Source organism: Suricata suricatta, chromosome 2 (assembly GCF_006229205.1).
Source record: "Suricata suricatta isolate VVHF042 chromosome 2, meerkat_22Aug2017_6uvM2_HiC, whole genome shotgun sequence".
NCBI lineage: Eukaryota > Metazoa > Chordata > Mammalia > Carnivora > Herpestidae > Suricata > Suricata suricatta.
The window spans coordinates 97900569-97926325 of NC_043701.1; the positions used below are offsets into that span (position 1 = coordinate 97900569).

The 25757-nt window shown below is 38.0% G+C and overlaps 1 protein-coding gene across 5 annotated transcripts in view; it reads left to right on the forward strand.

Moving 5' to 3' along the window:
- The window catches only part of FAM221A (family with sequence similarity 221 member A), a 25615-nt gene extending 2401 nt beyond the window's left edge, over nucleotides 1–23214 (forward strand). For 2 of the 5 annotated variants that reach the window (XM_029914508.1, XM_029914504.1), the window contains exons 2-7: nucleotides 1492–1665; nucleotides 5216–5406; nucleotides 7619–7825; nucleotides 14840–14947; nucleotides 18261–18343; nucleotides 22188–22287. In XM_029914508.1, coding sequence (XP_029770368.1) covers nucleotides 1492–1665; nucleotides 5216–5406; nucleotides 7619–7825; nucleotides 14840–14947; nucleotides 18261–18343; nucleotides 22188–22256 — 832 coding nt within the window. In that variant the 3' untranslated portion in view covers nucleotides 22257–22287. Of the gene's footprint in view, nucleotides 1–1491; nucleotides 1666–5215; nucleotides 5407–7618; nucleotides 7826–14839; nucleotides 14948–18260; nucleotides 18344–22170 lie in introns of all 5 variants that reach the window. The other 3 variants (XM_029914534.1, XM_029914529.1, XM_029914519.1) reach the window with 3 other exon arrangements.
- The last annotated feature ends 2543 nt before the right edge of the window (nucleotides 23215–25757 follow it).

A 25757-nucleotide genomic window follows, 5' to 3' on the forward strand; every position in this document is an offset into this window, starting at 1 on the left:
AAGAACCAACTCTTGGTTTCATTAATCTGCTCGACTGTTCTTTTGGATTCTATATTTTTTATTTCTGCCCTGATCTTTATTATTTCTTTTCTTCTGCTGGGTTTGAGGTGCTCTTGCTGCTTCCTTTCTAGTTCCAGTAGGTTCTCTGTTAGATTTTGAATTTGCGCTCTTTCTAGTTTGTTGAGATTGGCCTGGATTGCAATATACTTTCCTCTTAGGGCTGCCTTGGCTGTGTCCCAGAGATTTTGGATTGTTGTATTTTCATTTTCGTTGGTTTCCATATATATATATTTTTTTGTTTTTCCATATATTTTTAAATTTCTTCTTTGATTGCCTGATTAATGCAATCATTCTTTAGTAGGGTGGTTTTTAGCCGCCACAGTTTTGGAGGTTTTTCAGACTTTTTTCCTGTGGTTAATTTCAAGTTTCATAGCATTGTGGTCTGAAAGTGTGCATGGTATGATCTCTATTTGTTTATACTTATGGGGGGCTGCTTTATGTCCCAGTATGTGGTCTATCTTGGAGAATGTGCCATGTGCACTCAAAAAGAAGGTGAATTTCCTATCTTTAGGATGCAGAGTTCTAAATATATCTATCAGTTCCATCTGTTCCAATGTGTTGTTCAGGTCCATTGTTTCCTTGGTGATTTTCTGTCTGGTTGATCTATCCATTGCTGTCAGTGGAGTATTAAAGTCCCCTGCAATTAGCACATTTTTGTCAATAAGATTGTTTCTTTCTGTGATTAATTGTTTTATGTATTTGGGCGCTCCCAAATTTGGCACAAAGATATTTATAATTGTTAGCTCTTCCTGATGGGAAGATCCTGTAATTATTATATAATGTCCTTCTTCGTCTCTTGTTACTGCCTTTACTTTAAAGTCCAGTTTGTCTGATATAAGTATGGCTACTCTGGCTTTCTTTTGGCTTCCAGTCTCATGATAGATATTTCTTCATCCCTTTACTTTCAACCTGAAGCTTGTGCCAATCCCGGGTATTTGTGGGTTTAATCTCCCAGCCAGAGTTTGGGCTCCCATCACCCATTTTGTCTTCTGCACTGATGTTTTTTGTACCATTGTGTGTCTGTGTTTTTTTTTTTGTTTTTTGAGGGGAGTACTGTTTTTAAGGGAGGAAAATATTAGAATTTTTAGGAGTTTAGGCTCCAGCTCTTAATGAAAAAATGAGCATGTTTGCCTCAGAATCAAAGGAAAAATTGAGATGGATTTGTGGTAATGCTCCAGTGATAAACCTGGATCTGTAAAGTCAGATGTTATGCTTTCATTGACTTTTTTATTTATAATCCTCTTTTACATGGAAAGCAAACGCTTCATAGACATTGTGTCTAATTTTGTTGTTAATATAAGCCTAAAGTACAAAAATCAAAGCTGAAGCTGCATTTCCTTTGATGGTACAAGTATAGTTTAGTTTTAGAGTTTTGTATTTATAATGTGGCAAATAAATATTCAGGGTTTAAGAGAATTTTTTTTCTTGTAGAATTGTTGGCGAGGACGATGGAGGGAAGCCTTTTACTCCTGAAGAATATGAAGAATACAAAAAAAAAGTATTACCGATGCGCTTACAAAACAGATTATTTGTGAGTTGGCGATCACCAACTGGAATGGATTGTAAACTTGTGGGTCCAGAGACACTGTGTTTTTGTACACATAGGTAAGGTTAGCAAATACAAGACTATAGGAGAGCATACTTCCTTTCATAAATAACATTACTTGTGATAACCAAGAAACATTTAAAAATAGGCTTTTATATAACCCAGAAACTGTCTAAAGTGGGTTTTTTTTTTTTTGCTATAGTTAAGAGATTTCTTTATGTCCTATTAGAACTCATTATCGAGTCCGTCAGCTCAAGCATCTTTTCTATTGCAGTTGGTTAAACAACTGGGTGCCCCTGCAGCTTTGCCAGGGGTTAGCTTCACCCGCTACTGGATGAGGTAGTGGAGGACGGGCCATCAGAATGCAAAAGTGCCTCAAGGGTTGCTTGAGTTGACCCACACTGAACGGGTTACAACCTACAAACAGAAGCTTTTCTCCTCACATTTACTAATCTCCCTTTGTATTTTAAGAAACATGTTGTGTCGATACCTTTCTTTCAACAAACAAATACAAGCACACAGCTTTGTATTACAAATGGTCCTTTTCCAAGTAAAGCACATGGAGGAAAGAAAATACAGGAGGCTCCAGTCATCGATGTGTATTGCCCATACCTGAGGTTTGCATTTAGCTGTGTCTGTCGTGTTCCACTTTACATTTTACTATGGTCACAGGTCACAGTTGTAAAATTCAAAAGGACAAAGCTGCATCATGGAAAAAAATCACTGAACCTATTATTTGTTTTCAGGCAACAACTTTTAACTTTCAGTTCCAGAGAAACTACGGAAGGAGAACCGCCCTGTTCTGAGAGTGTCTGGGGCTCTCATGAGAGACTCTTTGTATAGTTGCTATTTACAGACTTGCTGTCTGCCAAAGGTTGTTAAGCTGTTGCTAGGATGAGTAATGTATATGGATTGATTTAAAACTTATTTAGCAACCCTGATGAAGAACACTGTGGAGGAATGGCGGATGAGGGTGTTGTGCCCAAGTTTGTAAAATCGCCCCAAACCACCCCAAAACAAACACCAGAGACTGCTAGGGAGACTGAGTCACACCTGCAAAAGCAAAGGGCCTTTATTACAAGCTTAAGCTCGGGCTCACAGTCTCCAGCTGACCCGCTGGCCACGTGGAGAGAGCCCCGAACAAAGGCAGGGCCGGGCCTTTTATACCTTTGGGAGGGGGAGTTACAGGAAATGATGGACAGGTGTACAGTGATCCAATCCCTGCCCCCCCCATCAACACTGGCAGTTGTGGGAGCCAATCACACCATCCGGAGCACTGACCAATCAGAGTGGGCCCAGGACGCCCCAGGTGGGGTGTGACTAGGCCTGCCTCTAGAAAGGTCAAAGGTATCAGCCGGCCTCCCCCGATTGGGCGCCGTAGGAGTTGTCCCTCCTTAATGTGCGCCCTTTCAGGAGAAGCTGGCACCTTCCCCTTTAAGTAAAGGGGAAGGCTGGATCGGACCTGTGGCCTGCGGGGGAATGCCCCCTCCAGGGCCGCCGGGCGCATCTCCACCATGGAGGTGCATTGCGACTGGCTCCAGGAAGGCTGGGACTGCCGGTGGTGAGGGCCGGATGGGACCTGCATCCTTACAAGGGTTACGTTGATATCTTTCAGAATTGAAGAGGGGTTTTTATCAGTTATTCTTGTATAAATTTACTGCGGGTCCCATATATGTATAATTATGTAACGTGGAATTAGCCTTCAAAATTGACCCAACCTAACTTCCATGAAAAAGTTCTTCAGTATTGGTCCACTCAGTGAGATTTCTGTCTAAGCTATTATTTTTTTCCCTATTATAAATATGATTACTACTTTTTAAAGGTTTTTATTTTTATTACTTTTTAAAATTTATTTATTTATTTTGAGAGAGGATGTGTGAGCGAGTGGGGGAGGGGCAGAGAGGGAGAATCCCCAGCAGGCTCCACCCCAGCAGCCCAGAGCCTGGCATGGGGCTTGAACTCAAGAACCAGGAGATCATGATCTGAGCTGAAGTCAGATGCTTAGCTAACTGAGCCATCATGTGCCCCTATATGTGCATATATTTTTTAAGTTTAGAAGAGCTGTAAGTTCGGCGAGCAAAGAGAGAGAGTGACCGCGAGAATCCCAAGCAGGCTCTGCACTGTCAGCACAGAGGCCCATGTAGGATTCCATCTCACGAATCATGACATCATGACCAGAACCAAAATAAAAGTCAGACTCTTAACTGACTAAGCCACCAGGCGCCCCTAATAATTATTATTAGTGTAAATGAAGAATCTATAGAAAAATAGAAAGAAGACTCACCACCTAAAGCCAGCTGCTCTCAATACATTTTTACTATATTCATTTAGTTATTAATCATGTGTGCTCATAAATATTGAATAAGTTTTTAATGACAGATTCAGAGAAATGTTTCCACATTGTTATGTAGTAATCACAAGATTTTTTTTAATGTGAAAAAAAATTTTTTTTTGATTTTAGAGAGGAAGAGCGTGAGACAGGGAGGAGGGTGGAGGGAGAAAGAGAATCCCAAGTGAGCTCAATCCCTGGGGTCATGATCTGAGCTGAAATTGAGAGTCAGATGCTCACCTGACTAAGCCACCCGGGTACCCCTTAAACAAGAGTTTTAATACCTGCTCAATATTCTTGCTGGTCCAGTGATACTCATTGTATGGTCCCCAGAGCCTTGGAGGGAGTCTCAGAGGTGAACCAGGTAGAAGGGGAAGGTCAGGGAAGGACTGACTCCAGTTCTGGCTCCTTCCTTTGCTTTAACCAATTCTGCTTTTATCTACTTTATATATTATGGTTCTGTAACAGTTTTCATTTGAAGAGGGGTTTCACTGCTAAAAATTTTCAAAACTGTTGTCTAGTGATTTACCTATTCATTCCCTTATTAATGTGTTGTGTACGTGCATATGTGTGTGTATTGCTTTTGTAAGTACTATTGCTGATATTATCTTTATGCACAAAACTCTCTCTGTACAGAATTATTTTGTTACTGTATATTTTTGAGAAATGAACTGTCGGGTTAAAGGATTTTTTTTCTATTAAATTTGATGATTTTATTTTTATTGAAGTACACTTGGTATATTATGTTAGTTTTAGGTGTACAACAGTGATTCAACAATTATGTATATTAGGAAATGCTACATGTGAAATTATATACACCATGGAAAAGATGAATCTTTTTTATGTTCCTTGAGGCAGTAAATGAGATTGGTTCTTTTGTAATTATGTATAGTTTAAAAAAGTGTTGGTTCTCTTTGCTAAGTGAAAAATGGTATCTGATTGCTATTTTGATTTGTGCTACCTAGATTAATATTGAGAATAATAAATTTAATATTTATTTATTGAGTGTCACCTTAAGAGCAGGAAGTGCGTATTTTAAGGGAATTATGTTTTTTCATATATTGCTCTTAAATAACTAAAAATAAAAACCTAAAAGAGTGAAAGTTTATCGGACCAATTTCTGACATAGTTGACAGAAATACTGTAAGGGAATTGATTTTCACCTTCCTAACAAGAACAGCTAGGTAAAAAAGAATAATTGTGCATTTAACAGAATAGACTAATTGTAATTGCCAGCAATACCTGCATTGTTTTTATTTCTGCCCTTTTATTTTTTTTAGGTACAAACAACATAAAACTGACTTTGAAGTGATTCCACAGCAGCGCCCGATTAGTCTCCCCTGCCGAGTGCCCGGCTGCCAGTGCAGGGCTTACCTGTATGTCCCTCTCAATGGTGCGCAGCCCATTCGCTGTAGGTGCAAGCACTTTGCTGATCAGCACAGGGCTGCGCCTGGCTTTATGTGCAATGCCTGTGAGTTACGTTATGACAAACATACCCAACAAGATGTTTCTCTTTTTTTATCGAATATTTAACGTGTCTTTGTGACAGTTTTATTCAGCTACATAGTCAGTATTAAGCAAACAGGAAAATTCGATGGACAGCTTCTCTAACGTGTTACGTTTGTGGAAAAACTCTGAGTTATTTGTATGTTTTGCAATCCTAAGCCTTAACCTCATGTAATTAAAATAAGTTAAACGATAGTAATAGATTTTAAAGAATTCCTAGATGTGATGTGATTTAAATTTTTGAGTGGGAATTTTGTCAATTAATTGTATTTACAGGCTTTTAAAAAGGATTTGATAAGTTGAAAAAATTTTATGCTTCACTGGTAGATTATTGCCTAAAACATAGGCTGATGGGAAAAGCAAAGTATAATATAATGATTTTAACACGTTACGTGTGCTAGCACTCTTTCCTCAATACCTGTATCCAAATCTCTGCCCCCTCAGTTATGTCCTTTCACTTGATCATCCTTTTAAAAACCCTTTGAAATAGGTAGGACATTAATTCAGCCTTTTCTTCAGGAGAGAGTTCTTCCAGTTTTTTTAAAATGTTTTATTTATTTTTCAGAGAGAGAGAACGTGAACAGGGGAGGGTCAGGGAGAGAGAGAGAGATACAGAATCTGAGGACAGGCTCCAGGCTCTGAGCTAGCTGTCAGCACAGAGCCTGACATGGGGCTTGAACCCACAAACTGCGAGATCATGACCTGAGCCGAAGCTGGATGCTCAACCGATGGAGCCACCCAGGTGCTCCTCCAGTTTTCATAGCAGTTGGAATTGAAATATGTTATAAAACATTATTAATGTTTACCTATTTTAGAGAGAGAGAAAAAGAGAGAGAATGAGAATGAGTGGGGGAGGGGCAGAAAGAGAGTAGACACAGAATCCGAGGCAGGCTCCAGGCTCTGAGGTGTCAACACAGAGCCCGATGTGGGGCTCAAGCTCATGTCGTGAGATCATGACCTGAGCCGAAGTCAGACACTTAACTGACTATAAAATATTTTTTATGACAATGGCAGGGATAAATGTGTTTCATTGGCTAAGTATGGAAGTAGTTGGATAAAATTTATTTATTAAAAATTTTTTTTTTAATGTTTATTGTTGAGAGACAGAGAGACTCAGTGTGAGTAGGGGAGGGGCAGAGAGAGAGGGAGACACAGAATCTGAAGTAGGCTCCAGCTCTGAGCTGTCAGCACAGAGCCTGATGTGGGACTTGAACTCACGAACTGTGATATGACCTGAGCTGAAGTCGGACACTTAACCTACTGAGCCACCCAGGTGCCCCACAAATTTATTATGTACACATTTTTTTGGAAGTGTGAGCATGTAAAATTTTAATGGTGGATTTTGGCCTCTATTTCAGTATAGCTTTTTTTTTTTAAACATATAGCCGTTTTACTAAGATATAATTCAAATACTATATAACTGATCCATTTCAAGGGTACAGTTTAATGGTGTTTAATATAGAGTTGTGTGACTATCCCCAGTCAATTTTAGAACATTTTCATCACTCCCAAAAGAAACTCCATGTCCATTAGTAGTCATTTCTTATTCCTTCTTCTCCCTCAGCCCTAGGCAACCAATAATTACCTGTCTGTGTGGACTTGCATATTGTAGACATTTCATATAAATGGAACCACAGAATATGTAGCCTTTTGTTTCTGGCTTCTTTAATGTAGTATGAGGCTTGTGTGACTCATCTATGTTGTAGCCTGTGTCACGACTCCTTTTTATTGTAAACGGTATTCCATTGTGTCCTTTCTATGTCTGTGGGTTGGCTTTCCTATATGGCTTTTAGGAAGCATTAATCCATCACGAGGTTTCCATGTTATCCCTTCACCTGGTCTCACCCCTGAGCTGTCCACACCTGCTTTTAACTGAGTATTTGAGGCGATGGCCTACATTTCCTAGCTCTCTGGTGTTAGTCCAATTTCTTTTAGTCTTTTAGTATTTTTTTTTTCTGCTACACGCCTTACCTTACCTTATTCACTTCAGTACCTTACAGAAGTAAGAGCAGTGGCTGGGTGGGAATTCAAGGGCTGGAGATTAGAGTTACACAGGCCAGAGGGCAGCATATGAAGGAATAGGATTCAGGTGACTGTGGCCAAGCTAAGCGTTTTTAGGGCAGACTGCTTAGTACGATTATTTAAAGACATTTAACGCCCTTTACATCTCGATTCAGGTTCCAAGTGTTCAGGATTCCATAGTTGCTTCACTTGTGCTTGTGGTCAGCCTGCATATACTCATGACACGGTCGTGGAAACTAAGCAAGAGAGACTGGCTCAGGGAAAACCAGTTGGACAGGATGTCCCTTATGCAGCAATGGGAGGCTTGACGGGCTTCAGCTCCCTGGCAGAAGGCTACATGCGATTAGATGACAGCGGGATTGGTAAGTGATGATCTATGCAATGTGAGTTTGTCATACTGTTTTATGTGTGCTGACAGGAGTGAAGCCCTCTGTTTGTTTTGTACTTTATATTCTTTAGTTTTTTCCAGCAAACAGTCTCTCTCTCTTTTTTAAAAGGTTTTATTGCCACTATACATTATATGGTCATTATAGAAAATTTAGAAAACACAAGAATAAAAGATCATGCTTACCCCAATTCCCAAACCTCAACCCACAAGCCTGTTGTTTGTAATAACTGAATATTTCTTTTATTTCATATGATAGAATTTACCTGTCACCCTCCTGTATGCTTTTTTTTTTTCGCTATTATAGCCCTCTCATTTTGGAAACAGCCTCATGTCTATATGTGCATATGTCTATATTACTTAACTTTCATGCACACACTGCTTGCATACATGAAAGTTAAGTAGTATAGGGAAAAGTTCAGTTGGATATATCTTGAACTATTGAAGGTAGCTGGATTCTTCTTTTTTTGATTCTTCTGAGTCGAATAGGATTGGGGAGAATATGGTTCCCATCTATTTTTTGTTACTTAATTATTTTTAATGTTTATTAATTTTGAAGGAGAGACAGCATGAGTGGGCGAGGGGTAGAGAGAGAGGGAGACATAGATTCCGAAGCAGGTTCCAGGTTCGGAGCTGTCAGCACAGAGCCTGATGTGGGGCTCAAACCCATGAACCATGAGATCATGACCTGAGCCAAAGTCAGTCACCTAACTGAGCCACGTAGGCACCCCTATTTTAAAAAAAATTTTAAAGTTTATTTGTTTTGAGACAGAGAGAGAGAGAATGAAAATCCCAAGCAGGTTCCATGCTCACAGCATGGAGTCCCTTGTGGGCCTTGAACTTACCAACCATGAGATCATGACCTGAGCTGAAATCCAGATTTGGTGGCTTAACCAACTGGGACACCCAGGCACCCAGGTTCCTATCTACTTTAAGTACTTTGTGTAGGGATTTTTTTTGTATTCTATTTTTTTCATTACAGAAATTATATAAATATGAACAAATATTTTCTTATTACAGAAGATTCAAACAATAGAAATGAAGTACTGGGGGTGCCTGGTGGCTCAGTTGATTAAGTGCTTGACTCTTGATTTCAGCTCCAGTTATGATTTCATGGTTCGTGAGTTGAGTTCCCCATTGGGCTCCATGCTAATAGCACAGACCTTGCTTGGGATTCTCTTTGGCCCTCTCTCTCTGCACCCCCCCCAAAGAAAGAAATAAACTAAAAAAAAAGAAATAAAGTACTCCAAGGCACCCCCCTGAAGACTTCTCTTTACCAGAGATTCTTCTGCACAGAGTAATTTGCTGTCCACAATTGATATTTATTTTTCTTTTTAGCATACATTTTTATAGTTTCTATGTGGAAAAAACTTGAAGGCCTGTCACATCAGGACACACAAATCTATTTAATTCTTTTAAACTGCCACATAATATTTCACACTATAGATTTGGTTTTCTAAACCATTTCTGTGATTTTTTTCTTTCTTTTTTTTTTTTGTGAGACTTTTTGCTTTTAATAATAAATCAACAGTGCTATCCTGAAGGCACACAGGCAGACAAATGGACATATTTACAGGTCTTGGGAGCATTTCCTTGTAAAATTCAAGTGCACGGAGCTGATCTTGTCTCTCAGCCCTGCCTGCTGGCCAGACCCCCTCCAATCGCAGCACTTTGAGAGATCTTCTAAACCTTGTTCATGGAATTTAGATGGTTTCCTTTCTGTTTTTTGCCTTTACATACAGTCCTGCCAAAAATGGCCTTGAACTTGCTTCCTTGTTTACTACATATATTTGAGCCTAAGGTAGATACAGAGAAGTAGAATAATTGTTGGGTTGAAGTGTGTGAGATTTAATATATGCTGTCAAATTGCCTTCCCAAAATGCCTCACTTGTTTATACTTCCTCGTGATTTTTTAGCTTCCGTTTCTCACATTTGTGCTGATCACTGATGTCGTTAAACCCAATTTTTCGGCAGTCTGACGTGTGAAATGTTATTGTTTCAGTTGATTTCCCTGGTTATTAGTGAGATGAGAGTCTTCTCATATTTATTGGCCATTTTACTTTCTATACTTACCTGTTCATATACTTTGCTCACGTTTATGTTTTCATCTTCTCTCATTTATTTTTAGGAAGTCTGCTATATTCTGTGTACTGATCTTTTTGTCATTTATTTTGCAGATATTTTCTTTCAATCTGTCATTTGTTCTTTTGTCTTTTTTTAAATGTTAACTTATTTAGTTTTGGGAGACAGAGAGCACAAGCAGGGGAGGGGCAGAGAGTGAGGGAGACACAGAATCCAAATAGGCTCCAGGCTCTGAGTTGTCAGCACAGAGCCCGATGCAAGGCTTGAACTCATGAACCGTGAGATCATGACCCAAGCCAAAGTTGGATGGATAACTGACTGAGCCATCCAGGTGCCCCTTGTTTTTTTTTTTTAAATACAGTTTTTAAATTTTGGAGACAATTTTATAATTATGTTCACCTTCATTTTACTTTAATACTTAATTTTTTTGTTTTTATGTTTAGCTTTTTCATGTATTTGGAATACATTTTTGGGGAAAGCGTGAGTTATGTATAACTTCAGGTTTTGTCCAAATGGGTGGCAAGCTATACAAACTCCATTCTTTCCCTAGTGATTTGGAACTTTATCTTTCTCATATTGTCATACTCACTGTTTTATGGCATTGGCCTATTCATCTATCTTGTGCCAATATTACATATTTTTAATTCTTAAAATAATTTTTTTTAACATTTATTTATTTTTGAAAGAGAGAGACACAGAGTGTGAGCGGGGGAGGGTCAGAGAGAGAGGGAGACACAGAATCAGAAGCCAGTTCCAGGCCCTGAGCTGTCAGCACAGAGCCCGACTCAGGGCCTGTACCCACAAACTGTGAGATCATGTCCTGAGCTGAAGCCAGACACTCAACCAACTGAGCCACCCAGGCGCCCCTAATTCTTATTCCTCATAGTGTGTTTTGATATTTGTTATGGTAAACTCCTGTTTGTGTGTGTGTGTATGTGTGTGTGTTTCAAGATTCCCTTGATGCATCTATACATTTTCTCTTCTAGGTAATTTACAACTAGCTTGTTAAATTCCATAAATCATTTTTCAGTTTTCCTAGGTGCATGACCATATTAATTTCATGAAATAGTCACAGAATATCCAGTTACAAGTGACAAAAAAATAATGATAATAGTGATGTTGTTGATGATGATTGCAGCTTTGTACTTCTGGGAGTCTTTCCAGCAGTTTAGTCCTCCCTATAACTCTGAGTTAGGTCCTGTTACTACTTTTATTTTGCAGATAAGGAAACTCAGCAGAGAGAAGTGCAATATCTTGTTCTTTGTTATTCAGCTAAGAAGTGGTAGTTTTGGGTCCAACCCAGAAATTGTTCTGGGCTTATTAGTCTGCCTCAATGTTGTCTATTTCTGTGCAACAACCATACTGTATAATAAAGTATACTTTATAATAAATTAATATTTATGACTTTATGTTATTACTTAAGAATTTTCCTGGGGCACCTGGGTGGATCAGTTGGTTGAGCATCTGACTTGGTTCAAGTCATGATCTCATGGTTCACAAGTTCGAGCCCCTTGTCAGGCTCTGTGCTGACACCTCAGAACCTGGAGGCGGCTTCAGATTCTGTGTCTCCCTCTCTCTCTCTCTGCCCTTCCCCTGCTAGTGCTCTATCTCACTCTCTCAAAAATAAGTAAAAACTTTAAAAAATTTAAAAAAAGAATTTTCCTGACTTATTCTTACTCTCTAATTTTCTCAGAACTTTGGAATTATTTTTTGAAAACATTCTATTATTACAAAATATTCTATCATTTAGTTGATAACTAATTGAATATAGCTTAATGTAGGAAGAATTGATATTTTTTATTTTTTATATTGTTATTTTTCAGAGAGAGAGCATAGGCAGGGGAGAAGGGCAGAGTTAGAGAATTTTTTTAATATTTAAAGTTTATTTATATATTTGTTTGTTTGTTTGTTTGTTTAAAGAGGAAGAGAGAGAATCCCAAGCAGGCTCTGCATTGTCAGCACAGAGCCTGATATGGGGCTCGAACCCACAAACCATGAGATTATGACCTGAGGTGAAACCAAGAATCAGGTGCTTAACCAACTCAGCCACCCAGGTGCCCTGAGAGAGGGAGAGAGAGAGAGAGAGAGAGAGAAAGAGACACACACACACACACAGACAGACAGAGAGAGAATCTTAAGCATGCTCAACATGGAGCTTACTCAACATGGGGCTCGATTTTACAACCCTGGGATCATGACCTGAGCTGAAATCAAGAGTCAGCCGTTCAACCGAGTGAACCACACAGGTGCCCCAGGAAAAATTAATATTTTAAAATATTGAGTCTCTTCACTTGTCTTCTATGTAGGGTGGAATTCTGAAGTTACCTTCGTGAAAATCCTCCACCTATTTCTTAATTTTCTTAATTTTATTTCTAGGTATTTTTTTTCAATAGTGATCAGACATGGGTTTTTTTCTTTCCTTTATATATTCTAGCTGGTTATTATTTGTTTATAAAAAAGCAAATGTTGGCTGGCTCAGTCAGTAGGGCATGTGACTCTTGACCTTGTGGGTAATGAGTTCGAGCCACACATTGGCTGTGGAAGCCTACTTAAAATTAAAAAAAAAAAATTGCTTTTGTTACCAGTCACTATTACTTAATCTTAAGAGTTTAAAATAAATGTTTGGTTGATGTTGTAAATAATGGTACTTTTGCCTTTTCCAATATTTCTGGCTCTTTCTCTTGACCAATGACAATGGTTGGTCCGTGCTAGGGAATAGTGGGAAGAGCTGGCATACTTGCCTTCTTGTGACTTCTGGTATTTTGTCATTCACACATTTTTATAACGTAAAGAAAGAAAACCTCTCCCTTTTGGCCACCAAGGGAAGATGAGGTGAAGAAAGGTGAGAGTGAGGAGAGGAAACAAGAGGTTTTTGTCTTGATATCAGATATAGGGGAGCCTGGGGGAGAGGGACATCAGCCATGTGGAGTCCTGGACAGAGATGACATCTTGCTGGAATTTGGTTCCTTTAGAAGGAGTCCATCATTCCCAGCTCCCAGTGGGTGGTTGGCAGGCAGTTGAGCTGTTAGGCAGTGGACCTGCCCTAACATTTATCATAGCAAGGGGACCCCGAGCAGAGCTAGAGGTGGGTCTCCTGAGTGCGGGGGGATTCAGGAGAGGAAGCAGCAGGCACTGAGGGGTCTGTACTTGTAGTGAGAGTAAGCGTGAGGACCTGCCAGGCTGCGAGTCTAAGTTACCACTTTGCAGCCTTCAGCATTTGAGATCAGTAGTGCATGCAGCAGCCAGAGAACAGCGCGGGGGCCTGAGTGCACCAGAGCCGCCCCTTCTCTTACGTTCCCACAGGCCACATGAGAGAGGAGCTGGGGAAGGAGCAGGCAGCAATCTGAAAGAATGAGCAATTGTTTAGGTTATGAGGAAGTACTCATTTTATTATTTTTTTAAGATTTTTTTAGGTTTATTTCTTTATTTTGAGTGAGAGAGAGAGCACAAAACAAGGAGGGGCAGAGAGAGAGAGAGTGAATCCCAAGTAGTCTCTTGTGCTGTCAGTTCAAAGTCCGATGCAGGGTTGGATCTTACGGACAGTGAGATCATGACCTGAGCCAAAATCAAGAGTTGTACACTTAACTGACTGTGCCCCCACCTTCCTTACTTTTGATTCAAAAGTCAGTGTATTTACAATGGAATACTACTTGGCAATCAAAAAGAATGAAATCTTGCCATTTGCAAGTACATGGATGGAACTAGAGAGTATTATGCTAAGTGAAATTAGGCAGAGAAAGACAAATATATGACTTCACTCATATGAGGACTCTCAGATAAAAAAACAGATGAACATAAGGGAAGGGAAGCAAAAATAATATAAAAACGGAGGGGAACAAAAACATCAGAGACTTAAATATGGAGAACAAACAGAGGGTTACTGGAGGGCTGGGGGGGGGATGGGCTAAATGGGTAAGGGGCATTAAGGAATCTACTTTTGAAGTCATTGTTTCACTATATGCTAACTAACTTGGATGTAAATTTTAAAAGATTTTTAAAAAGTCAATGTATTTAGCAATTGGTATTTGTAATTTGTGGATGTTTCTTTCTTTAATTGATTTTTTTCTTTATTTTTCATACTTCGTTTTGATATGGTTTCCCAAAGAGGAACAGAGTAAAAATACACTTATTCTGTCCTCTTCAATTAGAGGTTCTTTGTCATGAATGTCTTGCTTTTTAAATTAAAAAAAAATGTTTGTTTATTTGAGAGAGAGAGAGAGAGAAAGCGCGTGCACAAAATCATGTAAGTGGGGGAAGGGCAGAGAGAGAGGGAGACACAGAATCTGAAGCAGGCTCTAGGCTCTGAGGTATCAGCACAGAGCCTGACCTTGGGCTTGAACCCATGAACTGCAATATCATGACCCGAGCGGAAGTCGGATGCTTAATTAACTGAGCCACCTAGGCCCCATGAATGTCTTGCTTTTGATAGTGTTTTTTTGTGACTATATTAAGGTTTTATATCTGTTTGATATAATTCTATTCACGCATAATTTCTTTCTGTGAAAAAGATCTCAGAAATAAAAAAATACTTTTTCCTAATTCCCTTTATATGGAAGATAAAGATTTATTTATTTATTTTTAACACTTTATTAGTTATTGAGAGACAGAGACAGTGTGATCAGGGGAGGGGCAGAGAGAGAGCGGGAGACACAGAATTGTCAGCACAGAGCCCGATGTGGGGCTTGAACCCAGGAACTGCAGATCATGACCCGACCCAAAGTCAGATGCCCATCCAACTGAGCCACCCAGGCACCCCGGAAGATAAAAATTTAAATAAAAATTTCATTTTTATAGAAAGGAATTTTCTAATTATTCTAGGGAGCTTCTAATTTATTTTTCATGGAAATAACTTTTTTGTATCCTAACAAATAGAGATTTAATCTTCATTCTTCATATATTTTGTTACCAGGTGCACCTTCAGTGGAATTTTTGGACTCTCCAGTTACATCCATGGACCACCCATTTCTAAAAGCATTTCAAGCCTCATCTATTTCTTCTCCGGAAAAACTAACAGATGGTAATGAAAATAAATTAATAAATATTTTTGGATGTGGTAAATAAGAATGTAGATTGATTTCATTTTCTAGATCGTTTTTTCTTGAGTATTACCACAATTTGGTTATCATTTTACCTTTATATTCACGATGCACTGAGAAAAAAGCAAGAGACTTCTTTTTTGGGGGCAAAATTGCTAAACCTTAGCATTATGAGTATTCTAATAATTCAATAATTTGAAGTTTTAAAACCTTATTCTTGCACGTTATTGCTTGGATCTCTGAATAAGAGCCCTCTAGTGGACTGCCTTGATCCTTCAGACTTTCCCAATCCGGATGTAATCCTGTAGAAGTTAGTATAAGTTAGCAAGGTTTTGTCACTTATAAATTATGCATATACATATAAATTATTCATATACATTATATATGTACATGAGTTATATTCATTTTTAAGCACTCGTATTCTATTTCTTTTATTAAAACAAGAACATTGAAGAAGGAATTTTTTTTAATGTTTATTTTTGAGAGAGAGAGACAAATCATGAGTAGACAAATCTGCCATCATGGGATGGCAGAGAGAGAGAGAGAGGGAGACACAGAATCCAAAGTAGGCTTCAGGCTCTGAGCTGTCAGCACAGAGCCTGATGTGAGGCTTGAACTCACAGACCATGAGATTATGACCTGAGCTGAAGTTGGAAGCTTAACCGACTGAGCCACCCAAGTGCCCTTGAAGAAGGAATTTTTATGGTGCATTAGGTATTTAATATTTACAAATATTTTTAAGTGGAATTTTCTTTCTTTTTCTTTTTCTTTTCTTTTCTTTTCTTTTTTTTTTTTTTTTAAATAATTTCATACAACCTTTTCATGTATTCTGGCTTTCTCCACAAGGGATTTTAGGGCTACTTACAAAAACAACACATAACAAAGTAATGATAAACTATAGATAGAAGTAAGAAATGTAAACCAAGGAAAAGGACACAATTATATCAATTTTCCAGGTTGATTAATTGCTGCTGATGTAATTAAGCTTCACTTTTGACTGAGTGTAGTGGTTTCTGAGGTGCAGAGAAAGGTGTGACCAGCCAAATACTTTTCATTATTAGAAAGACTCATCATATTATTATGAGTTCCACTGTGCTAATGAGAGTTATACTAGTGCTGGATTAAATTTTTTTTAATGTTTTATTTATATTTGAGACAGAGACAGAGCATGAGCGGGGAGGGGCAAAGAGAGACTGACACACAGAATTGGCAGCAGGCCCCTGATGTGGTGCTCGAACCCATGAATGTGAGATCATGACCTGAATTAAAGTTGGAGGCTTAACCGACTGAGCCACCCCGGCACCCCACTAGTGCTGGATTTTAAAGATGTGTCTATAGTGTGATCCTCAAGATGCAGTGGCCCAAGGTCCTTGAAAACTTTTTTTCAGAAACTGTAGCGTATGGTTACTCATTTCTGATTGATAAATGTGGTAAAATACTGTTTTACTGGATAAATGGTAACATATCATTAAAATGCAACTCAATGAAGGTGATTCTACAAGCGACTTAGCTCAAATGGTCCAACAGGATCCAGGGAAAGACCCAGAGTTTTGAGATGAATGGATAGACAGCACATATTCTAAGCATTTTTTCTTATTTTTTTCAGTCAGGCTTTTGTTAGATAGTTAACGGTGTGGTTATGCTCTGTGCTGATTGTCTGTAGTTAGGTGATTTTTGTGTTGTTGGTTGAGCGTGAATTTATACATTTTAAGAACTAGAACATGTGTTCAGGTTAATATCTTCTCTGGGTATAGAAGGACCCAGGCAGCACATACACCTGAAAAGAAGATAAAGTCATCATGGAAGTAGGCTCTTAGTGCACCTAGTATTGTCTTTATGAAAACCTGATTTTCCTTCCTGAAGCAATTTTAAATTCCTTTCACAACATAAACTAGTGCTTATTTAGTTTTAAAAAGTGAATACCAAAGGGGCTCCTGGGTGGCTTAGTTGGTTGAGCATCTGACTCTTGATTTTGGCTCAGGTCAAGATCCTAGGGTTGTGGGATCTAGCCCTGCATCGGGCTCTGTGCTGAGCCTGGAGCCTGCTTAGGAGTCTGTCTCTCCCTCTGTCCATCCCCTGCTCTCTCTCTCCCTAAAACAAAAGTGGGGCACCTGGGTGCCTCAGTCAGTTGAACGTCCGGCTTTGGCTCAGGTCATGATCTCACGATTCTTGGGTTCAAGCCCCACGTCAGGCTCTGTGCTGACAGCTAGCTCAGAGTCTGGAGCCTGTCATTAGATTCTGTTTCTCCCTGTCTCTCTGACCCTCCTCTGCTCACGCTGTCTCTCTCTCTCTTTCTCAAAAATAAATAAATCATTAAAAAAAAATGAATACCATGGAAAATGGTTAAAATTATTTTCATTTTGAAAGCTCCAAAGCAGGTAGTATCTTTTTTTCCCCCTTATTAATAGTTTATTACCAAGTTAGTTTCCATATAGCACCCAGTGCTCTTCCCCACAAGTGCCCCCCTCCATGACCATCACCCCTCCCTTCCCCTTCCCCCTCTGTCTTCAGCCCTCAGTTTGTTTTCAACATTCAAAAGTCTCTCAGAGCAGGTAGTATCTTGATTGTGTCTGCAAACTGCCATAGTCCATTCAGGTGGCTATAACAAAATATCATAGACTGAGTAGCTTATAAACAACAAATATGTGTTTCTCACAGTTCTGGAGGCAGGGAAATCCAAGATCCGGGCATCAGCACGGTTGTGTTCTTGTGAAGGCCCTCTTCCTGATTCATACCTGGTTCCCTCTCACTGTGTGCTCCTAGAGTGGGAGAGCTGTGGGGTCTCTGTACGGGCCAGTCTCATTCGTGAGGATGCCACACTCAAGACCTAAGCGCCTCCCAAAGACCCCCACCTCCTAAGACCATCGCACTAGGCATTAGGATTTCAACATAGGAATTTGAAGGGAACACAAACATTCAGACCATAGCACAGACCTTCTGTAATTCTGTGCATTATCGGTTATGGTGTTACACGAATTTCTAGTTTCACTATAAAACTTAAAATGTAGTTCAAGAAGGCTTAGTGTGCTCTTATGTGAAGCAGCTATATGGTATTATTTAAGACGAACCGGTTGGACATTAGGAGAATGTTTGCCAATAAAAATTACTTTGTCTTACAATGCTCTGCATTCTAAAAAATAATTGGGTAGTAGGATTAATTACCATTTAGACCATTCTGGTTTGAAAAATAAGAATTCATCATTGCTAAGAGGAAAGTTTTCTTTCTTTTTTTTTAATTTCAGGAGAATTTATAATTACATAAATAAATTATTTAGAATTTTTTTTCTTTCTTAGTAGGTACAAGTGGTCAAGTTTCTTCCTTAAAGAGACCTGAAGAGGATGATATGGCTTTCTTTGAAAGACGATACCAAGAAAGGGTAAGTCTGTGGGGAAGTCTGCTTACATTAAGCATTTACTTGTGACCAAGACACAGTAGAATTCCATATCAATTGTGGATCATCATTGTAAGGAATTTATAAAGTCTCTACTTATAGCTGGTATTAGGCCTTGAGGCTTATTTAGAATGATTCAGAGAGAAACAGGATGAATGAATAATATGGTATCTAATACACTAGTTAATTTATGAAGGTCATAAAGACTGACTAAATATACGAATAAAACCATCAATAATAAACATCAACCATCAACAGATTTGTAAATTATGTCTCTTGAATTCTTAGTATGTAATATTTCTTCTTCTCAGTGCATTCAAGGTATATCTAGACCCAAATTAAAATTACACATTAGTCTTTAAGAAACAGAACACGAAACGCATATATAGGTTAGTGATTCCCAGAGCTCAGCAACTGTAGTATTGACGTTTTTCCAGCTTTCATTAGTGATAGTTTTCATCAGTTCTCCTTGAGCTTAAACAGTATTTCATTCCTCCTTATATTTTCCTCTAGAATAGTTAATTCTACAGTACCTACACATAATTACTTTTCAATAGATATTTGTGGAAAATTGAAAAAGTAAACACTTATTAACTGATCATGTCATATACTTACACATTTGATGTATTTTCTGGCAGTGTTCATATTTGAGAGCTTTGTTTTTGTTTATTGCCAGATAAAGAGTGTTGGTTTGATGAGGGATGGGGGATGGTATCCAGCCATATGGTACCTTCCCCAAGGTGCTTTCCTTACGATTATTTATTTATTATCTCTCCAACTGGGTAATAAGTGACATGAAAGTAAAGACATTCTTGTCATTTTGTTATAGCTTATTGAGTAACAAGGTGTGGTAAAAGGAGACCACTAAATAAATTCACCTTCCAAGAGGAGAGGACAAGTGTAGGGGGCAGAGATCAGCTTGGTTTTCCTGATGAAGAATTTTGAAGAGGAGAAAGAGAGTCCTGGATATGACTTCAGGCAGAGCAAAAACTAGAACTTTTTGCAGTGATGCAAACGTTCTATACCAGTGCTATAGCTGTTCATCGTATGTGGCTCTATAAGTCTAAAGTTAAATAAACTGAAACTGAAAATTATTTTCCTCATCACACCAGCCACATTTCAAGGGCTCAGTAGGCCACAGGTGGCTAGTGGCTAACTTACTAGAAAGCTCTCATCTAAAGGAAAGAGGATCTCAGGAAGGGAGATGAAATGGCCAGAGTGAAGAAAGAAAAGGCTATTTTTACAGTATCATTAAGGATAGACTTTTTTTTTTAACTCAACATTCTTTTTTTTTTTTTTTTAGTTTTTATGTCTTTATTTACTTTATTTTTTTAGATGTTTTATTTATTTTTGAGACAGAGACATAGCATGAGCTGGGAGGTGCAGAGAGAGAGGGAGACACAGAATCTGAAGATAGGCTCCAGGCTCTGAGCTATCAGCACAGAGCCCGATGCGGGGCTCAAACCCACGAATGTGAGATCATGACCTGAGCTGAAGTCGGAGGCTTAACCGACTGAGCCACCCAGGTGCCCCAAGGATAGACTTTTTAAATTAAATCAGTCTCCATTCTTGGAATACACAGGTGCACAGCTGAATTTTAGCTTTTCATCCTAGGCTCATGAGGGACAGGGTTCTAGAACTTTTTCCTTCCCTCCTCCAGAAGCCTGGGTAGTGTTGACTACCTTGAAAACAGGCCAGTTGGTTTTGCTGGTGGGAAGATTATGGGGGAAGTTCTTACTTGTGATTGTTTTAGAGGATATACCTTATCAATTCAGGCTGCTTATTATAAATAGACCTAGAATTTATATATTTGTGAGATGCAGTCTGTAACTCTCTAGCCTGTGTGATTAATGGAGTATAAATACTAAGCAGCTCAAAGCAACACAACTTCCTCTGAACTGACATGCAATATACACATTATTAGTACTGACATTTTACTCCAAAAAACCAAGACACACACCGTTGAGGGAAAAGGAATAATTAGGAAGCTCAATCTGATGGGTCAAGGTCCCTTTAGAAAGCAATGTGATGTCTGTATCTGGTTTTTGCTTGAATCCATTTAGTTTGGGGAAGGATCTATGATAAATGTGAGTTGGCTTTGATAATTGAAGCCTTTGTGGTAACATGGTTTACTGACTCCTTTTAGGTATTATTGAAGAATTTCTTCATTGTTTCTTTATATCTTAGGTCAGGTTATTTTCTTCCATTGTGGATGACCCTTGGTCTCTTATCCCCAGGAAAGGAGAATTCTATTAAGGAAACCATTATCAAAGGTCAACTAGGTATAAGGTGCTATTGCTGTTAGTGCCAGGACATTGAAAAAGAAAAAAGGAAGGGGGAGATATCTTTGCTCTTCAGACACTAGATTAGGTGGATGTATTTGCTGAGTACTATTTTAAGTGAGGAAACCCTCCTTTGGCTTTGTTTGGTTGTTTAGCATTTTCTCTCTTTTTTGATATTACATGAAGCTAACCCTTGGCCCTAAATGAGGGGGAAAGGATTTGTTGACTGCTTATTAAGTACCTAGCTCTTTATATATACGATCTTATTTATACCTTAGAACAACCCTGAGAAACACCTATTATTATGACCTTTTTTTTTCCAAATGAGAAAATTATTGGTTATATAGCTTGTCTCAAATAGTTAATAAATGGTAAAGATTCAAATACTCTTTTATCTGATTCCAAAGCCTATAATCTTTGCCTTAGTGTAGGGTATTCTTTGGAGGTCCTTCAGATGACCTGCTGACTGATAGTGTATAAGAGTGATATGAATGTATGATTTCTTTTTTTCTTTAAAGTTTATTTATTTTTGAGACAGAGAGAGGGAGGAAGAGGAAGTGGGGGAGGGTGAGAGAGAATCCCAGGCAGGCTCCATACTGTCAGCACAGAGCCCAATGCGTGGCTCAGTCCCATGAACTATGAGATCATGACTTGAGCCAAAGTCAGATGCTTAACCGACTGAGCCACTCAGGCATCCCTGCATGTATGATTTCTGAATGAGGTTCATAATCCAACTCAAAGACGAGAGAGAGGGAAAAGATGGGGATGAGACAAAGGTGAAATATATACATTTTATTTTTGGGAAGTTATGATTTGCAATTTGATATGATTGGGTACTAGGTCCCTTCTGATTTCTTGATATTATTCCCATCACTTAAGAGGGGCCTTCTATCATGCCCCATATTTTCTCCCCCTTTCTCTTGCAGAGATAAGGCAGTGGTGCTGCCTCTGGGAATTGTAAGAGGCAAGTGGGCTCTCTGTTCTCTGGGGCCTTTTTTTTTTTTTTCCTCATGGAAAGAATTTAAATTTAAAATGTCAGAAAGCCACTACTAGGTTATGCAAGCTTCTTTGCTTCAGTTACAGTGGAGAACAGCCTTTAGGGAAGTAACTGTGGAAATGTAAAAACCAGAATTATAGGAAACTGTCCTTAAAGCAGTCCATGTTCTAGAGATAATTCAGTTGCATTAGGTGTATTCTGTAGGGAATATGCATAGGCTGGATGTAAGGCTAGGTATTTAAGCATTTGTAAAACAGTTTTTAAGTGGAAGTTAAAATACACTTAGTAATTTTCTCCAAAGCAATATCCACTATATGTAATTTTTATTAAAATGCTTCTGTGAAGCTGAAATCAAACCATAGTTAAAAAATGCAGTTAGGTCACTTTAACTATTAGATTTTGGCTTTAGAATTTAGTAGCTTAATGGTTGCTAAATAACTGTGAAATGGCTTTGGTAAATAAGACATGAATCCAGCTAAGGTGTGTACAGCCTTTTTTTCCTTTGGATGTTTTGCAAATTATTGTAGCAACAGATATTTTAATTTTACAGATAAAAATGGAAAAGGGTGCTAAGCAGAAAGGAAAAGCACCGTTGCCATCAAGTACAAAACCTTCATGAAGACCATCAAATTAAAACCATCGTCCAGATAGGTCTTGTTTGTGTTTATTTAAATGTAATAATAGTTTATTTTCTCCCAAATTGTTTATTTCTTTTACCACGTAAAAATGTCATTTTGTTGTTTCCTTAATTTATTGAAACAAGTAAAAATACTTTATATTACTTCTGTCAAAGTTCATGATTTCATATCTTGTATATACTTTTTATCTCTCCTAACAAATGAGCTTATTTTCATATTAGTCAAAACCTGAAAATACAATAACTGTTTTTAGTCTGTCATAAATTATCTTTTTAAGGCTATTTAGAAAATTAAACATGTTATTGAGGGTTTTGACCACTGTTAATGTAAGTTAAAATCTTGATTTTTTTATTTTTCCAACTTTGTAATCTTGATTTATGTTTTTAAATAAAAAACTGTATTTTAAAATTATATAATTATTTTCTAGTGGTGTCTACTGACTTTTAAGTTGTTTTGTCAACTGTGGACTGTATATAACTGCATTGACACTTCTGTGTGCCTCTTCAAATCCTCTTGGCCCCACCTCTCACTCCATTCCTGTTGTGAAACACTCTGAGGAAGACTCTGACAGCTTCTCATGGACAAAAGTACAAATTTCATTTGATGGTGTTTCATCTTGGGAGCATTCATGACTCTCTTCCTTTTTTCTCCAGGGATCCTTTGACACTGTGGCTTGGGATGCATTATAGATGTATGAAAGATATGGGGGATGTAATGAGCTTGGGACCACCCTTGACTAATGGGCAAATGCTCTCTTCCATCTCCTAGGAAGGTAATTCTGAGATGCCTTTCATGAGCTTCTTCAGAAAATCCTGTGGGATTGAGTACCGGTCACCCATAGTAGGGACCAACCCCATAATGTATTCTTAGGTTAGCTTTCTCTACCTTCTCCCTTTCTGATCCTTCTCTCTGGTTCCCTCAGATTACTTCTCAAATAAATACCTGTATTGTGAGTATTTGTCTTGGGCTTTGCTTCTGGGTGGCTGGTAAACCCAGGCCAAGATGGTTACCAGGAATGGCCTTAGAAAGCAAAATTTCTGGTTTGGATTCTGTGACTCAATCGTTAACTGGACAGATGACTAATAAAGACCCCATAGCTAGTGATGAGTTGTGTAGTGATAACTCATGTCATGGCTACCAAGGCATGGATCTGTGAAGGAGTTTAAGATCATCATGTTCCAAGGGGCAAGATAGAAGGACAGATGATTAGAATGTTATTTGATTTGTAAATCCACTTGTTTAATTACTGGATTTCTCACCCAGTTTTCAGACTTCAGGTAGGTCACATCTAGAGCCCACCCATAGAAGGGAGAGCCCAGATTCCCTTGAGGAGGGGTCCTCAAGTATATATGATAAACATCATACATACACTTGCCCCAAAGGGACATCCACTTACCAGTGTTAACTTTGCAGTGGAGAAACAGGAATATTCAGAATTTTCAACCAAGGACTTTTGGATATAGCATCTGAGCTCATATGGATCCCAAAGAACCCAAAACACCATTGTGGTCCTATGGTTGTCAGTGATAAATAGAGTCCTAACCAAAGTCTATCCCAGTGAGTATAATGCATCTTGCCCCATTCTTTATTTTTAAAGTGCCTACATATATATAATTGGGATAGATATACTGTACTTAGAAGCTGATAAACTCCTTGAGCCTACATTGATAACTCTTGTTTCATGCCCCAGATACTTTTCAGATGCTGCAGACTTGGGTTAGAGTTAATGACCCAGGGCCCTCCCTTGACCAAAGCATTACTTAGGCACAAAGTAGGTAAGGATACAGAAGGCTTGGACACCTATTAACCAACTTTATGTAATTGACATTTATAGAACACTCAACCCAATTTTTTTCAATGCACATGAAACATTTACTAAGATTGACCATACTCTAGGTCACAAAACAAATTTCAATACTTTTAAGATAATTCATATCATGATGTCTTCTGACCATAATGGAATTAAATTAGAAATCAATAACAAAGGTTTCTCGGAAATCTCCAAAATTTGGAAGTTATATAGTATCTAAATAATCCATAGGTAGAGGAAAAAAATTAAAAAAGAGATTCAAAGTAATTTTAACTGAATGAAAATGAAAACATAACAGTTATTTGTGGGATTTAGCTAAAACAGTACTTAGAGGGAAATTTGTAGCATCAAATGCCTATGTCAGAAAAGATCTCAAATAAGTGACCTCAGTTTCAACTTAAGAAACTTGAGAAAGAAGAGCAAATGAAAACTAAAATAAATAAGAAAATGGAAATAATAAAGACCAAAGCAGAAATATAAAACAGAAATGCAATAGAGAAAATGAACAAAGCAAAACAGTTTGTTTGAGAAGACCAATAAAATTGATAAGCCTCTATAGCTAGACTGATCAGCAAAGGATGGGAAGAGAACACACAAATCACCAATATTGGGAATGTGTGATGACATCACCATATGATCTACAGATAGTAGAAGGATAGTAAGGGAATGTGATAAACAACTTTATGCCAATGAATTTGACAACTTAGACTGAAAGAAATTCCCTGAAATATAAAAACTGAAGCTCATTCAATAATAAATAGATAACCTGATTCGCCTTTTATTGTATGCTATTAGCTCATATATCAGTTAACTAATTTGTACTTATAAACCTTCTCACAAAGAAAATTCCAGGTCCAGATGGCTGCACTATGAATTTTACCAAACATTTTGGGAGCAAAAGATTACTAATTCTATAATCCCTTTTCCAGGAAATCAAAGTTGGGAATTCTTTGCAACTGAATCTATGTGGCCAGCATTACTCCGATATGAAAGCCAGAAAAAGACATCACAAGAATAGACAGTTTCAGACTCATTCTTCTCAAATATAGATGCAAAAATTTTTTAACAATTTTAGCAAATCTAAAAATACGTGAAATGGATAAAATATCATGATTGAATGGGTGTTCTCCAAGGAATGGAAGGCTGGCTTAACATAAAAATTAATTAATATAATTCATCATATTAACAAATGAGAAAAGAACTACATGGTCATTTTAATAAATGTAGGAGTATTTGACAAAATTTAATACACATTCAAGATAAAAACTCTCAGCAAACTAAGAATTAAGGTAATTTCTTCAATCCGATAAAGGGTATTTACTAAAAAGCCACAGCTAACACCATACTTAATGCTAAACGGCAAATGCTTTCTTCCTAAGATGAGGAACATAGCGAGGGTGACTGTCTCAGCACTTCATTCCGCACGCCGGAGGTTCTAGCCATCGCTATAAGGGAAGATAAAAGAAGTAAAAGATATCCAGATTGGAAAGGAAAAATTAAACATCTTCATTTGCATGTGACTTATTATATGCAGGTAATTCTATTAAATATACTAAAAAACCTCACCGGAAATAGGTGAATTTAGCAAGGATGCAGAAAATAAGATTAAAATACAAAAAATTATATTTTTTATACTAGCTATAAAGCAACTAAAAATTGAAATCAAGAAAAT